This window comes from Pongo abelii, chromosome 4, assembly GCF_028885655.2.
Source record: "Pongo abelii isolate AG06213 chromosome 4, NHGRI_mPonAbe1-v2.0_pri, whole genome shotgun sequence".
NCBI classification, from domain to species: domain Eukaryota; kingdom Metazoa; phylum Chordata; class Mammalia; order Primates; family Hominidae; genus Pongo; species Pongo abelii.
The window spans coordinates 74,846,491-74,864,145 of NC_071989.2; the positions used below are offsets into that span (position 1 = coordinate 74,846,491).

The 17,655-nt window shown below is 39.5% G+C and overlaps 1 protein-coding gene across 3 annotated transcripts in view; it reads right to left on the minus strand.

Annotated features, from left to right (window-relative positions):
- SGTB (small glutamine rich tetratricopeptide repeat co-chaperone beta) overlaps positions 1–17,655 on the minus strand; it is a 57,215-nt gene that overhangs the window by 4,714 nt on the left and 34,846 nt on the right. For 2 of the 3 annotated variants that reach the window (XM_024247280.3, XM_002815605.6), the window contains exons 6-10: positions 14,801–14,905; positions 10,060–10,198; positions 9,898–9,960; positions 1,588–1,625; positions 1,261–1,344 (exon numbers count right to left, since the gene is read on the minus strand). In XM_024247280.3, coding sequence (XP_024103048.2) covers positions 1,261–1,344; positions 1,588–1,625; positions 9,898–9,960; positions 10,060–10,198; positions 14,801–14,905 — 429 coding nt within the window. The remainder of the gene's footprint in view (positions 1–1,260; positions 1,345–1,587; positions 1,626–9,897; positions 9,961–10,059; positions 10,199–14,800; positions 14,906–17,655) is intronic. The other variant, XM_054556416.2, reaches the window with a different exon arrangement.

Below are 17,655 nucleotides of genomic sequence, written 5' to 3' on the forward strand. Positions count from 1 at the left end.
TATGTTTTTATTGTATGTGCTCAAACATAATGCGTTTATACGCAAGTCTTAATAGTCTCATATAACACCCAGTTTGGGATGCTTTTGGAGGTCACCTAACAAGTAATTTTAAAAACACTAAGAAGTTTAACACAAATTGTAGTATGTGACCCTCTATTGCCAGTGTTAGATGTTGTTATATGCCATTTAAAGGTCATTGTAAAAATGCAATATTCTAAGTGGATACACAGTTGTGCTGACAAACAACAAGTGGTACTGTGGCTTCATATAAAGTGTCCAGCGAGAGCATCAGACACAGATTCAAAAAGCAAAGTTGTCTTCGCCAATTTGACATAAGTGAAAGCAATGTGCTCAAGTAATGAGAAGATGCAAGTAGTTCCTCTAAGTGTTGACAGGCACTGAAAAAGTATGAATAAAAATTTCCTGAATTGCCTGAACATTAAAGTATGTAACAAGTGATTTTAAACCATGTATGTGTACCTAAATTGATATATATTTTAAGAGGATATTTGACCTTCATCTGTGTCCCTGAGTAGTTTGAAGTCTGCTGAAAAACTTCCTGGATCTTCATTGGGAAAAAATGGGGGATTAATAGCTTTATATATATATATGAGATCACAATTTATTTGGACATATGATTTTTACTGTTTGTCTCCATACCCTCAAAGTACCATGTCACCAATCCTTGGGACCCTCTGTAGGCACAGATATAGTATTGATACCCCCACTTAAAAACCAAGGACCCTAATTTCGTGCTGACAACACAATCAAGTAAAATTAAAATTAGGCTGCAAATGAAAAGACTGAATGTGCTATGGGTTCCTTAGTAAGTCACTAACCTGTACCTCAGTTTCTCTAGCCATTGGGTAGGGATATAAATTATCTGCTTTTCTAATATCTGTCCCTCACCTGCCTTATTGACATGGTGCCAAAAAAGAAAAGAAGAAAAAGATTCTGCTGGTACTTGAAAGTCCCCACAAATAAAGCATAATGAACGGGGGGAAGAAAAGGCATAATAAACATGGTTCTTTTTCTCAACAGACAGGGCTGGCCAGACTATCTAGGCATGGATCCCTGCCCTGCAGTCTAAAAGGTGGTTCTAATTCGTGAACTTCTTTCAGATTTAGTAACATTAAGGAGGCCAAAGTTACTAACGGTAAAAGATAAACATTTAAAAAGAAAGCCCTGACCCCTCACCATAGAGATAGGCTGTAAAACATAAAATACATCTTCACTATTTCTGTTTTAAATAATACTTACGCTTGGATGAGGCTTGACAGGTCAGTTAGGCCCCCAACTCCAGCAGCAGGTCCCCCAATGGCATTTGTCATCATTCCCGACATTCTAGAGTACACAAGAAATACATCACTGGGATTGGTATATATTCTTAACAAATAGGACAACTGGACGAGGAAAAGTTAATAAAATATACCCATGTTATACCAGAGGCTAGGCCAAATGTGTGTGGCTTTAAGCTCCAACTGTCATTCAGAACAGTTTCATCATTTTTTAGCTGATGTGCTCAAATTAGGAGCCTGGCAAGTAGAAGGGTTGGGGAAGTGTAATAAGCTCTTTCTATATACTTACAGCTGTTGAACTTGAGGGTTCTGCATTAAACTTGCCGCCTGGAATTGAAAAACAGCACCTCCCATTAAAGGCAGTTAATATGTAGGGATCTTTAACAAAGATTTTTTTTTAGAAGAATGAAAGCTAAATCATGTATGCACTAACATTTTGTAGAGTTTCAGTGTGCTATGCAAAGTAAAGGGGAATGTAAAAAGAGAGGAGGTACTAGAAAAAGTGGCATTAAGAAGACATGGTGAGGATAAAGAGATTACAAACAACACTATAAACTGAGGATGTTGACAGCAGTTTACTTACTACTGCTGATCAGACCAATTAAGCCAAAAGGAAAAATAGGAACTTTAAAAGTATAGTTAAGGGATCTCCTACACTTGAGAAGGTCCATTCCAAATGAGCTCTTAAGAGATGTGACTTTGCTCCATGGGGCCCAGCAATTTCAATCCTTCCCATGCTTACAGTGGCACAGGGAATTATATTTATGTGCACACACACTTTTAAAACATTCTATTTTGAAAGCATCACATTTTTTTCCCCTCAAATTGGTAATGTCAACAATATTTATGTAAAATTTGAATTTAGTCTAAATCTTTGTAGACAATAGGTTTTATTCACAGACTCTCTAGGAGGTGTTGGGAAAAGCCACCACTTGCTTATATTATCAGAAAGATCACTGACTGATTCATAAGTAATTCAAAAATTTCCTGAAGTCCCAGTCAGGATTGGTGCCTCTGAGCTAACCCATACACTTACACTAAAGGCATTACACAGGAAAAGCAGGATGTATGAGCTATAAACATGAAACGCTGTGTTTTGCAATCCCTTTAAACTAGTTCTGCAACAGTAGTTCTTCCCCTTCTCCCAGAATCTAGGACCTAGAGGAAATTTAGAACAGATCTATGCTTTTCCAGTCACTTTTCAGTAAGCAATCCTCCTGTCACTTTAAGTTCTATAAAATGACCTCCAGTTCAGCAATTAATGTCTCGGTGTAACAATCAAATACATAAAGCTTCATTTATAGGTAAAACTTCTCCCTTCCTAGCATGGGCCTGCTACAGATTGACCGGTTGTAGTAGAAAAGAGGCACCATTGACTGCTCTGTTTCCTATAGTAGCGGTCCCCAACCCCTGGGCCACAGATTGTTAGGAACCAGGCTGCACAGCAGCAGGTTAGCGGTGGGCGACAAAGCATTACTGCCTGAGCTCCACCTCCTGTCAGATCAGCTGCAGCATTAGATTCTCATAGGAGCAAGAACCCTATTGTGAACTGCGCATGTGAGGGATCTAGGTAGAGTGCTCCTCAAGAGAATCTAACGCTTCTCTCCCCGTCCTGCCCCTACCCCCTACACCCGGTATGGTCCATGGAAAAACTGTCTTCCATGAAACCAGTCCCTGTTACAAAAAGGTTGGGGACCGCTGTCCTATAGTGCTTTTTTTTTTTTTTTTTTTCGAAATGAAGTCTCACTGTGTCACCCAGGCTGGAGTGCAATGGCATGACCTCAGCTCACTGCAACCTCTGCCTCCCAGAGTCAAGTGATTCTCCTGCCTCAGCCACCCAAGTACCTGGGATTACAGGCGTGCACCACCATGCCCAGCTAATTTTTGTATTTTTAGTAGAGACGGGGTTTCGCCAGGTTGGCCAGGCTGGTCTGGAACTCCTGACCTCAAGTGATCCGCCCATCTCAGCCTCCCAAAGTGCTGGGATTACAGGTGTAAGCCACCACACCAAGGCCTATAGTGCTTCTTTATCCTGTAGTGCTTCCAGTCCTCTTCCCCCAGCTTGCTGATTAAGAGTTGTGGCCCTCCAGGTTGAGGGTTAAATGGAGGGAAAGGTGAAAGGAGCAGCAAAGTTCTTATTTGATGACTGGTATTCTCCTACTAGTTTTGCATTGGTGCTTTTTGAGTTTGCAAGGTATTCAGAAACTACTGTGATTCTCTTATGGGGTACTTTCTTGTGTTCTTCAGACACTTCTCCTTTCCCTAGGCCCCTGGAGATTTCTTATCTATTCTTTGAAAAGGGTAATTTACCCTCTGGATGGATGCTATGACTTTCCCTTCAGTCTTAGGTTCTTGACAGTCCTCCAGAGATTCTCTGTGTTGGGATCCTGTCACACTTCCAGGAAAGCCTCTTGAACATATTCAGACACACTCTCTCACAATTGTGTGTGCTCACCTTGGTTCACAGGAAACACCTCTGCTCCATTCTCATCAGTACAGTAACTGCCCAAACCACACAGCTAATTCTGCCACTGGCTATCCAGTTGAACTATCAGGTAGAAAGTCTCTGTACCAGAAAGGCCCTTTCTCAGTGAGGGCTTGAGATAAGAGCAAGCCTCCCTAATTCCTTCATATAGGGAGCCCTAAAACTCTAATAGCTTTCTCCAAAAATCATGTTTTAATTTCCATCAACCTGGCCTTTTTTATGAGTCACAAAACATGTTTTGTATCCCCATCTTTTGCAACTCCTACATGGTGGTCTCACACCTTATTTTGGTACATAGCAGCTTGGAGCCTAAGCCAAATCTGAAACTAAAAGAATTCAATTTTTCACATCTTGTTACAATGCCATAACCTGAGTCCCAGAATGGGTAACCATGCTTAAAAAAAAAAATGAAGTCACAAGATCTACAAAACATGTATTTGCTAGCATGGTAAGAAGGCCGAAATTTGATAAGGGAAAAATAAAAACTACCAATTGCTAAAAAGACTTATCTCACTGGGAATGAGTCATCTGTGCATTTCAGTTCAACAGAAGATTTAATGGATGCAAGACACATTTTTTGAAGGAAACAAAAGATGAATAAAAACTGACTCCTGCCTTCCAAGGGCATATCATGTGATAAAATAATTCTCATCCAAAGTACACAGTCACCCCAGGAGCTTGATATGCCCTGGTAACATCCTAAACCCACTAAATCAAAGTTACCACATATTGGACCAGAGCGTGTATGTTCTCAAAAAGGCCCATACATTATTTTGTTGTTTTGTAAGAATAGAAGACATACATATGAGATATCTATACCTCTATCTATCTATCTATCTATCTATCGTATCTATCTATCGTATCTATCTATCTATCTATATCAAAGAAACTCTAAAGATAGAAAACAAGGCAGACAATGCTGAGGGGCAAGCCTAGGGAACCACAATGGCCAAATACTCAAACTGCAGATGTTAGATATCTTCCTAGGACCACTTTTATGTAAGAGAGTAGTTTTTAACCTTTCATATATTGGCAGATTCCTGTGCCAATCTCATGGAAAATATGATGCTCTCCCTGGAAAAATGCACAAATACACATGTACACAGATTTTTATATATAATTTTGGGAAACTCCATGAGCTTCCTAAAGTCCATCCATGGCTTTCCCACAGGAGGTACATGGACACGTTAAGAACCCTGCCATTCAGCCAGAGAGAAAGGCCGGGCCACCTACAAAGGGAAGCCCATCAGACTAACAGCAGATCTCTCAGCAGAACCCCTTTAAGCCAGAAGAGATTGGGGGCCAATATTCAACATTCTTAAAAGAATTTCCAATCCAGAATTTCATATCTGGTCAAACTAAGCTTCATAAGCAAAGGAGAAATAAGATCCTTTTCAGACAAGCAAATGCCGAGGGAATTCATTACTACCAGACCTGCCTTACAAGAGTTCCTGAAGGAAGCACTAAATATGGAAAGGAAAAACTGTTACCAGCCACTACAAAAACACACTGAAGTATACAGACCAGTGACACTGTGAAGCAACCACATAAGTTTGCAAAATAACCAGCTAGCATCATGATGACAGGATCAAATTTACACATAACAATACTAACCTTAAATGTAAATGGGCTAAATACCCCAATTAAAAGACACAGAATGGCAAACCAGATAAAAAAACAAGACCCATCAGTGAGCTGTATTCAAGAGACCCACTATACATACAAAGACACACATAGGCTCAAAATACAGGGATGAAGGAAAATTTACCAAGCAAATGGAAAACAGAAAAAAGCAGTGGTCGCAATCCTAGTTTCTGACAAAACAGACTCTAAACCAAAGAAGATCAAAAAAGACAAAGAAGGAAGCAGAGGTTGCAGTGAGCCGAGATCGCACCACTGTACTCCAGCCTGGGTGACAGAGCAAGACTCTGTCTCAAGAAAAAAAAAAAAAGACAAAGAAGGGCATTACACAATGGTAAAGGGTTCAATTCAACAAGAAGAGCTAACTATCTTAAATATATATGCACCCAATACAGGAACACCCAGATTCATAAAGCAAGTACTTTGAGAGCTTCAAAGAGACTAGACTCCCACACAATAATAGTGGGAGACTTTAACACTCTGCTGACAATAGTAGACAGATCATCAGGACAGAAAACTAACAAAGATATTCAAACCTGACCTCAGCTCTGGATCAAGTGGACCTGATATCTACAGAACTCTCCACCAAAAAACAACAGAATATACATTCTTCTCATCACCACACAGCATTCCATTCACTCAAAACCACACAACTACACGGAAATTGAACAACCTGCTCCTGAATGACTTTTGGGTAAATAATAAAATTAAGGCAGAAATCAAGAAGTTCTTTGAACTTCTTGAAGGAGAAGAATGAACTTCTTTGAATGAGAACAAAGATAAAACATACCAGAATCTCGGACACAGCTAAAATTTCTTTCTTGTTAAGAAACAAATTTATAGCACTAAATGCCCAAATCAAAAAGCTAGAAAGATCTCCAGTTGACAACCTAACATCACAACTAAAAGAAATAGAGAAACAAGAGCAAACAAACCCCAAAGCTAGCAGAAGACAGGAAATAACCAAGATTAGAGCTGAACCGAAGGAGATAGAGACACGAAAAACCCTTCAAAAAAAAAAAATGAATACAGGAGCTAGTTTTTTTGAAAAAATTAATAAAATAGATAGACTGCTAGCTATACTAATGAAGAAGAAAAAGAGAGAAGATTCAAACAAACACGATCAAAAATGCTAAGGGGGATATTACCACCGACCCCACAGAAATACAAACAACCATCAAAGAATACTATAAACAGTCCTATGCACATAAATTAGAAATTTTACTAATGAATTTCTAGAAGAACTTGATAAATTCCTGGACACATACATCCTCCCAAGACTGAACCAGAAAGAAACTGAATCCCTGAATAAACCAATAATGAGTTCTGAAATTGAGGCACTAATAAATAGCCTACCAACCAAAAAAAAAAAAAAAGCCCAGGACCAGATGAATCCACAGCTGAATTCTACCGGAGGTACAAAGAAGAGCTGGTACCATTCCTACAGAAACTATTCTAAAAAATTGAAAAGGAGGATCTCCTCCCTAATTCATTCTATGAGGCCAACATCATTCTGATACCAAAACCTGGCAGAGATACAACAACAAAAAAGAAAACTTCAGGCTAATATCCTTGATGAACATTGATACAAAAATCCTCAGCAAAATACTGGCAAACCGAATCCAAGCAGCACATCAAAAAGCTTATCCATCACAATCAAGGAGGCTTCATTCCCGAGATGCAAGGCTGTTTCTACATATGCAAATCAATAAATGTGATTCATCTCATAAACAGAACTAAAGACAAAAACCCCATGATTATCTCAATAGATGCTGAAGAGGCCTTCAATTAAATTCAACATCCTTTCATATAAAAAACTCTCAATAAACTAGATATTGAAGGAACATACCTCAAAATAATAAAAGCCATATATGACAAACCTACAGCCAATATCATACTGAATGGGCAAAAGCTGGAAGTGTTCCCCTTGAAAACCAGCACAAGACAAGAATACCCTCTCCCATCACTCCTATTCAACATATTAATAGTATTGGAAGTTTTGCCCAGGGAAATGAAGCACAATAAAGAAATAAAGCGTATTGAAATAGGAAGAGAGGAAGTCAAATTATCCCTATATGCAGATGACAGGATCCTATATCTAGAAAACCCTATTGTCTCAGTTGAGAAGTTTATTAAGCTGATAAGCAACTTCAGCACAGTCTCAGGATACAAAATCAATGTGCAAAAATCACTAGCATTCCTACATACCAACAACAGGCAAGTTGAAAGTCAAATCACAAATGAACTCCCATTCACAATTGCCATAAAAAGAATAAAATATCTAGAAATACAGCTAACAGGCAAAGTGAAGGAACTCTTCAAGGAGAACTACAAACCACTGCTCAAGGAAATAAGAGAAGACAGAAACAAGTGGAAAAACACTCCATGCTCATGGATAGGAAGAATCAAAATCGTGAAAATGGCCATATTGCCTAAAGCAATTTATAGGTTCAATGCTATTCCCATTAAACTACCATTGACATTCTTCACAGAATTAGAAAAAACTATTTTAAAATTCATATGGAACCAAAAAAGAACCCAAACAGCCAAGGCAATCCTAAACAAAAAGAACAAAGCTGAGGCATCATGCTACCCAATTTCAAACTGTACTACAGGGCTACAATAACCAAAACAGCATGGTACTGGTACAAGAACAGACACATAGACCAGTGGAACAGAACAGAGAACCCAGAAATAAGACTGCACACTCACAACCATCTGATCTTTGACAAACCTGGCAAAAGCAATGGGGAAAGGATTCCCTATTTAATAAGTGTTGCTGAGAGAACTGGCTAGCCATATGGAGAAAATTGAAACTGGACCCCTTTGTTATACCATATATATATAAAAATCAACTCAAGATGGATTAAAGACTTAAATGTGCAACCCAAAACTATAAAAACTCTATAAACGTAGGCAATATCATTCAGGACATAGGCACAGGTAAAGATTTCATGATGAAGATGCCAAAAGCAATTGCAACAAAGGAAAAAATTGACAAATGGGATCTAATTAAACTAAAGAGTTTCTTTTCCACACCAAAAGAAACAATCAACAGAGTAAACAGACAACCTACAGAATTGGAGAACATTTTTGCAATCTATCTATCTGACAAAGGTCTAATATCCTGCATCTATAAAGAACTTAAATAAATTTACAAGAAAAAAACAACCCCATTATAAAGTGGGCAAAGGAAATGAACAGACAATTCTCAAAAGAAGACATATATGTGTCCAACAAACATATGAAAAAACAGCTCAACATCATTGATCATTAGAGAAATGCAAATCAAAACCACAATGAGATACCATCTCACACAAGTCAGAACAACTATAATTAAAAACTCAAAAACAGGCCAGGTGTGGTGGCCCATGCCTGTAATGCCAGTACTTCAGGAGGCTGAGGCAGGCGGATCACCAGAGGTCATTTGACCAGGCTGGTCAACATGGTGAAACCCCATCTCTACTGACAATACAAGAATTAGCCAGGCGTGGTTGTGGGTGCCTATAATCCCAGCTACTCAGGAGGCTGAGGCAGGAGATTCGCTTGAACCCAGGAGGTGGAGGTTGCAGTGAGCCAAGATCGCACCATTGCACTCCAGACTGGGTGACAAGAGTGAAACTCTGTCTCAAAAAAAAAACAAACAACAACAACAAAAAAACAAAAACCAACAGATTCTGGCAAAGTTGTGGAGAAAAAGGAATGCTTTTAACACTGTTGGTGGAAATGTAAATTAGTTCAACCATTGTGGAAGACAGTGTGGTGATTCCTCAAAGACCTAGAAGCAGAAATACCATTCGACCCAGCAATCCCATTACTGGGTATATACCCAAAGGAATAGAAATCATTCTACTGTAAATACATATGCATGCATATGTTCATTGCAGCACTATTCACAATAGCAAAGACATGGAATCAACCCAAATGCCTATCAATGATAGACTGGATAAAGAGAATGCGGTACATATACACCACGGAATGCTGGTGGGACATGGATGGAGCTGGAGGCCATTTTACCATTTTACTTAACAAACTAACGCAGGAAAAGAAAACCAAATAACACGTGTTCTCACTTACAAGTGGGAGCCAAATGATGAGAACACAATGACACATGTAGGGGAACAACACACACTGGGGCCTGTTGGAGGGCAGAGGATGGGAAGAGAGGAAGGATCAGGAAGAATAGTTAATGGATGCTGGGCTTAATACCTGGGTAATGGGAGGATCTGTGCAGCAAACTACCATGGCAGACGTTTTACCTATGTAACAAACCTGCACATCCTGCATAATGTACCCCTGCACTTGAAATAAAAGTTGGAAATAAAAAAAAAGAACCCTGTGATAGCCTTATATCAATACTCCACTACAACCACCACCACAAAAACTCACTTATTTGTTTCTTAAAAAAATTGCATAGCTACATAGCTCTATGGAAAACATAGCCAGTAGAGGCATAAAAGAAAGTATACTCACCATACTAATAAAGGCTGGATTATTTATCAAGCTAGCCATGTCAAAGCTCAGTCCAGTTCCTGTCTGTAAAACAATTATATCTGAGAATCAGTTCAGTAACTACAACTACAATAAATTGTGAATGACAGAAAATACTTCACTCATTTGGCATTAACAACTTACAGGACTGGATACCTCTCTTAACTTCTGTTCTGCTATTTTCAGATTTGACTTATAGGAATCATTTTCAGGGTCAAGATCTAATGCCTTTTGATAACTTGTAACTGCTTCTTCAAATTTATTCAAGGCAGTGAGGGCCAGCCTGAAGGGAATAGAGTATAAGAATATCAGATATATGATTAAAGAACATCAGGACATCACAAACATTGTCAAACGTCTGTCTTGGTATTCAGTTCTAATCCAGATTACACGTAATTTATTCACTGTACTATGGCTCACGGAAGTAAAATTCCCTCCAACTTAAGATTCTATACATATGAACTCACTCCATTCTGCTTGCTGATAACCTGGTTGTCCTATAGATCATGAATTTAATGCTTAGAGATTATCTTACTTACTCTACCATCTTTAAGCTTAATATGTAAAATAATTTGCTTTATAAATGCCTAGACTAAGTTCCAAAAGATGTGAGCTGACAATCCTGTGGTCACATAAATCCATGATGCTAACACCATTTTTAAGGACTCTAAACTGTATTTGTGCTTCAAAATGGCCTACATGCTTTCTTCTTCCTAACAGAGGAACAATTAATATCAATTTGCCATTAAGAAAACAGGCTATAGTTATCAGATAACTATTCCTGATCAAAAGAGGTAGATAAAATTAGCATCCTTTACAACTCAAATAACAAATTATACCAGGCGCAAGTCAAGAGGTATTAAATTTTAAAGTTCATATTCACCTAGTTATAATTTACTTATTGAAAAATTACTATAGAACTAAACAATAACTGTATATATGGTGAGACAGTATTAGGGGTTTCTGTTTGTTTTAGGTTTGTTTTAAACAAATTACTATTTTCTTTTCTCTTTTTCTCTTTATCGGAACCTAATTCATTTTCTACCAGTCAACCATGTGTGATACTTCATCAGAGTCCCCAGTTAGTCAAGAGTCAAGTCAGTAACTATTTACTGAAACTCTATGATGTATAAGAATATTATTAAAATAATATCTAAAGATACTGAGGATCCTGGCTGGGCGCAGTCGCCCATGTCTCTAATCCCAGCAGCACTTTGGGAGGCTGGGGTGGGTGGATCACTTGAGGTCAGGAGTTTGAGACCAGTCTGGCCAACATGGTGAAACCCTGTCTCTACTAAAAATACAAAAATTAGCCAAGCATGGTGGCAGACGCCTGTAATCCCAGCTACTAGGGAGGCTGAGGCACGAGAATTGCTTGAATCCAGGAGGCGGAGGTTGCAGTGGGCCGAGATTGTGCCATTGCACTCCAGCCTGGAAAACAAGAGCGAAACTCCATCTCAAAAAAAAAAAAAAAGATAAAGTTTCCTGTCTTTAAGAAAATTTCATTCTACCTGGGGAAGACAGGCAACAAGCATGCAAATAAAAAGGGCAATATTAAAGGAATGAATAGGAGAGCTGCTCAAAAAGTAGCCACATTGGAAAGATCTGAGTGATGTAAAGAAAGCAGTAATGAAAATGAGGGAGGAGCATTGTAGTGGAAATAGCAGTAAACAGAAAGGTCTCGAGAAAGATGCAAGCTTGGTATTCTTAAGGAACAGGACAACGGCTGATGAGGAGGGAACACAGAAAACAAAGCATGGAGAGATGATGTCAGAGAACAGTTGGGTGCCAGATGATACAGCACCATTGCTTGGAGTTTGAACTTTATTCTGGTTGCAATGGAGTCACATGATATAATTTGTGCTTTTGAAAGCTCACTCTGGCTTCTACGTAGAGGATCTACGCGGGCAGAAGGGTAGAATGGAGGCAGGGAGATCGGTTAGGAAGCTATTGCAGTAGCTTAGGAAAGAGATGTAGTTTCGACTAGGGCTATATGCAAGATAGCAATCAACACTTGGATTCAAGATATATATAGAAACTAGAATTGACAGGACTCGATGACAGAGTATCAGTACTTATGTCAGGCCTAATAACAATGAAGGATGACTCTTAGGCTTCTGACCTGTGCATGGGATAGAGAACTAATTGTACAATGTATCGAGATTGGAAAGATTTTGGAAGGGAACATGAGTTTTGTCTGGGACATGTTAAGTTTAAAATACCTATTAAACATCCAAACATAGAGTTGAAGAGTAGTAGAATACATGAGTATGGAGTTCAAACATATAAATTAGATCCAATAATATATATAGTTGATTCTTATTCACAGTAGTCCTGTTCTATAAAGTCACCATGAACAATGAATTAGCAAATACTGAACAATTGTTCCTAGGGAAAATACAGAGTTAGGTTCCTGCAACTAGTTGCAAATAGTCATATTTTCATCAACTGATCAATATATAATCTTGTTTTTATGTGTGTTTCTGATTAAACAAACTTTATTTAATATATGTATTTTACTCATTAGCATTGAACTCATAGCCAACGGCACTAACTCATGCCTGAATGAAGCTTGTCTCATAAATGTATTTTCTCCATAAGGCACATTACAGTCCTCTTGCACTTAGGAACACTAGATAACACTTCAGCCTATAGTTGGGGGCCACTGTAAACAGCAAAATCACAAATAAAAGGCACAAAAATAAAAAAAAATGTAGCACTAAATAGACTGTTTCAGCATGAGAGCTGAAACAAAAAGGTAGAGCATCACCTTATTCACCCTCAGCTGAGATCGAGAACATCAGAAGACACATTTTCACTAATTGTGCATGTACATGAATGACCACAGAAGCAGTGTAAATATTGATTTGGGGACTACAAATTAATTTAGCAAGTAGACAAATTCATAAATACAGAATCTGCAAATAATGAGTATCAACTGTAGATGAATTTTAAAAGCATGGAGCAGTATAAACTGAGCAAAGAGAAGACAGAGAAACAGCAGCAGCAGAGGATGCAACCCTAAAATACAGCATTGTTTAGAGATAGTAGAGAGGAAGAACAAGCAAGGGAGACTGGAAAAGAGCATCCAGTAAAGTAGAAGGGGAAACAGGGCAAGTATGGTGTCAGGATCCTAGAGAGTGATGTATTTTGACAATAAGTTTATAGTGGCTGGGTGTGGTGGCTCACGCCTGTAATCCCAGCACTTTGGGAGGCCGAGGTGGGCGGATAGTGAGGTCAGGAGATCGAGACCATCCTGGCTAACACGGTGAAACCCCGTCTCTACTAAAAATACAAAAAATTAGCCAGGCATGATGGCGGGTGCCTGTAGTCCCAGCTACTCGGGAGGCTGAGACAGGAGAACGGCGTGAACCCAGGAGGCGGAGCTTGCAGTGAGCTCAGATCGCGCCACTGCACTCCAGCCTGAGTGACAGAGCGAGACTCTGTCTCAAAAAAAAGAAAAAAAGAGATGACAAAGATGAAACAGCAAGTACAGATAAGCATCAGGGGCAGAGAATGAGGAACTGAGAAGTGGGATGGTGGCTAGAGGGGAACGCTGGGTAAAGGGATGGGTCCAACTAATGATTTTTTTTCTTTTTTTTGAGACAGAGTCTCACTCTGTCACTCAGGCTGGAGTGCAGTGACACGATCATGGCTCACTGCAGCCTCGACTTCCCAGACTCAAGCGATCCTCTCACCTCAGCCTCCCAAGTAGCTGGGACTACAGGTGTACACCACCACTCCTGGATAATTTTTGTATTTTTATAGAGATGGGGTCTTGCAATGTTGCCCAGGCTGGTCTTGAACTCCTGGGCTCAAGCATTCCTCCCACCTTGGCCTCCCAAAACACTGGAATTACAGGTGTTAGCCACCGCACCTGGCTCAGGGAATGACTTTTTATGACCTTATCACATGCCAGCCATTATCATCTATTAGAGATGGAAGATCTAATGTTATAGAAAATGAAGGAGATTGTAATAGTTGTAAAGTTGTGGAGAAGGTACAAGGGAATGGGATCTTAAAGCATGAGTGGAGGCAACAGTCTTAGGTAAGAATGCTTCTTTTTTTTTTTTGAGACAGAGTCTCAATCTGTCACCCAGACTGGAATGCAGTGGCTCTATCTCAGCTCACTGCAACCTCTGCCTCCCAGGTTCAAGTGATTCTCCTGCCTCAGCCTCCCGAGTAGCTGGGTCTGCAGATGCTCACCACCATGCCTGGCTAATTTTTGTATTTTTCATAGAGACAGGGTTTCACCATGTTGGCCAGGCTGGTCTTGAACTCCTGACCTCAAGTGATCTGCTCACCTTGGCCTTCCAAAGTGCCGGGATTACAGGCGTGAGTCACCACACCCAGCCAGAATGCTTCAATTTTAACAAGAAAAAAGGGCATTCTGTGTAGATACAAATGTAGGTAGACCGATGGATTTGCAAGGAGGAAAATGAGTTGTTTTCCTTCAAAAAGCATCCAGCTTCTCAATTAAGTGTAAGCCAACAGCATCAGTTGACAGTCACCAGAGAGGGGGTAGTGGGAATTTGAAGGGAGAGGAAGAGCTATGAAATCGTCACATCAGAGAGTGGAAAGGTGACTATAGAAGGAAAAATAATAGAATTGTCTGCAATATTGACTGCTCATCTGAGATTTGTGGTCATGGACATGAAATCAGTCGACTAAGTATGGTTACATAATTTTCTCCAACAATCAAATCAGTCATCAATCATCTGACTTCCTAGTCACAGAAATTGTAGTCATTTCCTCCCTTATGTTTTATTTATCCTCTTATTAGTTCAGAGGGTAAAACATTAAGCAGGAAATTCAAAACCAAGCCATTAAGAACAGCATACCTGATGCTACATGGTACTACTTGGAACATTCTCCCAGAACTTACCCCATTCTCCCATAGGCCTTGCTGTACTTTGAATCAATTGCTATTGCTTTTTCACAATCCTTTATCGCATCTGTATAGTGACCTAATTTGCTCTGAGCAGCAGCCCTAAGAGAAAGAAAAGAGAATTTTATTAAAGGCAGTTTTCAAGGCACTAATTTAGATTTTCAGGTACTAATAATACTACCTTTTTCTTGTTCCAATTTGTAGATCACTCCCACTAAATTTCTAAGTCAAACTGTCTAAGATAATTATGTAATAAAATGGGAAAAAAAAGCTCAGAAACTTCTGTGCAGAAAAAAGTATGCAGGCTGCCTTTCACTGTTTGCTTTGCTATAGAAAGGACAAATATGTAAGTCATACAACTGGTCTACCTATTTATACCCTTTCTAGTTTGTCCAAACAGAAAAGTGAAAAAGCTAGGACATCTTGGCTACTATGGAGGCACAAAGAGTGAGTGATTGCTGTGAATGGCTACACAGAGGGTTGTGCTATTATCACTTTAATGGTAGGGTTAAACTACAAGTAAAAGTGATATCCCAGTCCCCTGGCACTTTCTCTCATTCATTCATTTCTAAGGCCAACTGTATTTTATTTCTTTCAGTCTCCCAGAAGTTCTCATAATTTTGTCCCTCATCAAAAGGTTGAAGAGCCAACTTTGGAAAAAGAACACTTGCCTAGATCAAAATCCTTGCAGTTGTGACCTCTCCTCAATAACGTTTCCAGATAGGAAGAAATAGCTCAGAGGAGAAACAGGAAAGAAGAGAAGCTCTAAGACGGATGCTCAGAAGTCAAAGTGGGGCACCAGCAACCAAGAAACAGAAGTTTCTTGGACCAAGGAGGGCCAGGGTGTGGTGACCACTTCTTCGATTTCTCACAACTGCAAAGGAGAATGCTATGCTGCACAGCACCTCTGCCTCCACCACTGTAACTCCAAGACCTGGTACCCTTTGTATTAATAAAGGTAAAGAAGCACTCTCTGAAAATTTTGCTTGCAAGCCCAGAAATGAACTTAGGCTCCTTCATGTTCTTCAGTCTACACACAAAAGTCTCACGCTAACCCAAGGTCTCTGACCTCATGCTCCTCTCCCACTGCAATCTGAGAAGCACTACTCTTGTTTTTGCTACCTCTATTCTCTCTTTACCGACATTTTTTTTTTTTTCCTTTTTGTGGCGAACAGAGTCTCACTATATTGCCCAGGCAAGTCTCGAACTCCTGGGCTCATGCTATCCTCCCACCTCTGCCTCCCTAAGAGCTGGGATTACAGGCATGAGCCACCGCACCTGGCCCCATATTTGTTGTTTTAATTGTCCTTAAAAACAATCTTTTTGCTTAACCACCCAGTAAACCATCTCTCTTCCTTGAAATTAGTCAAAGGTCATGTCTTTCAAGGACCTAGCTGGACTCTAATAAGCACACATGAAAACAATAAAGCTGATTAAAACACCACCTATCTCCAAGTATCAGTGAGGATCCTTGCTGATCCTTAATATTTCTTAAGTATGTTCTAATCTCCTCCTGTCAATCAAACTATAGATTAGGGTTATCTAATACTACTTCTATATCACATCCAGCTTATTATTATACTCTACAAATACTGGATGTACATAGTAATAAATCAATTATTTGCTAGGTATCCACGAACAGATGTGTTATGTAAAACCAATCCTGGATAGAAGAAGCTAAAAGAAATACTGCCAATTCTGGAAGCTGAACCTGGGAATATAAACCTACTAAATTTTCACTAAAAATTCAGCACATTTAGTGGGAAGAAAAGGAGAAGAAATAGGAGTTTAGTTCTAATTAACAGGAAGATGCTGAGAAATTCCCATCATAGCCTGGCTTCCACAAAGCAGATTAACAACATGTGAGTCTGGATCACTGACTTTTCCCCATCCAGTGTGAGGATTCCAGGTCAAAAAGCATTCATTAAAGTTATACTGTATAAGGAGCACAACCTTCCAGACAAGTACAGATCTTCCTTTTAGAGTAGCTTAACTCAGAGAAAATTTTAAGAGACCAACCTTGAAAAGTTCATATACTTCAATGGGTGACACATAGATACATACGTACTCAGGAGATTTCAAGAAAACTTACATTTATGCTTGGCCTTCTAAGCCACAGTGCTTTCAGGACAAAAACTTTGTGTCACAATAACAATAAGGGAGGAATGAGACATTGTCTCAGAGCAAGCTCCTTTTTCTACCACTATAGAAAGCTCTTGTTGACAGCTGATTTTAGTCCATAGAGCCAGGAAGGTCCCTCAGAGGCCTCAAATGTTCTGGTCTATTCTGCCTGGTTGCTTGAAGGAGAACAGTTCAGAGAGTGAAGTAATGCAAGGAATTAACTGAATGACAATGGAATCCTACCAACTCAGGGACTTTTTTGTTATTGTTGTTGTGTTTGGTTTTTTGAGACGGAGTCTTGTTTTGTCGCCCAGGCTGGACTGCAGTGGTACGATCTCGGCTCACTGAAACCTCCGTCTCCCAGGTTCAAGTGATTCTCCTGCCTCAACCCCCCAAGTAGCTGGGATTACAGGTGTGTGCTCCCATACCCGGCTAATTTTTGTATTTTTAGTAGAGACAGGGTTTCGCCATGTTGGCCAGGCTGATCTCGAACTCCTGACCTCAAGTGATCCGCCCACCTCGGCCTCCCCAAGTGCTGGGATTACAGGCGTGAGCCACTGCACCTGGCCAGGAAGTTGAATCTGGGATTACAAAACTGCTAAACCAAATTTCATCTAAGAATTAACAACATTTATTGAGAGAAAAGGAGTTAATGGACTTTTTGAGACAGATTTTTAAAATAATTTTATTATATATAATAAGCAGAGCCACTGGAAGAAAAAAAATCTTGT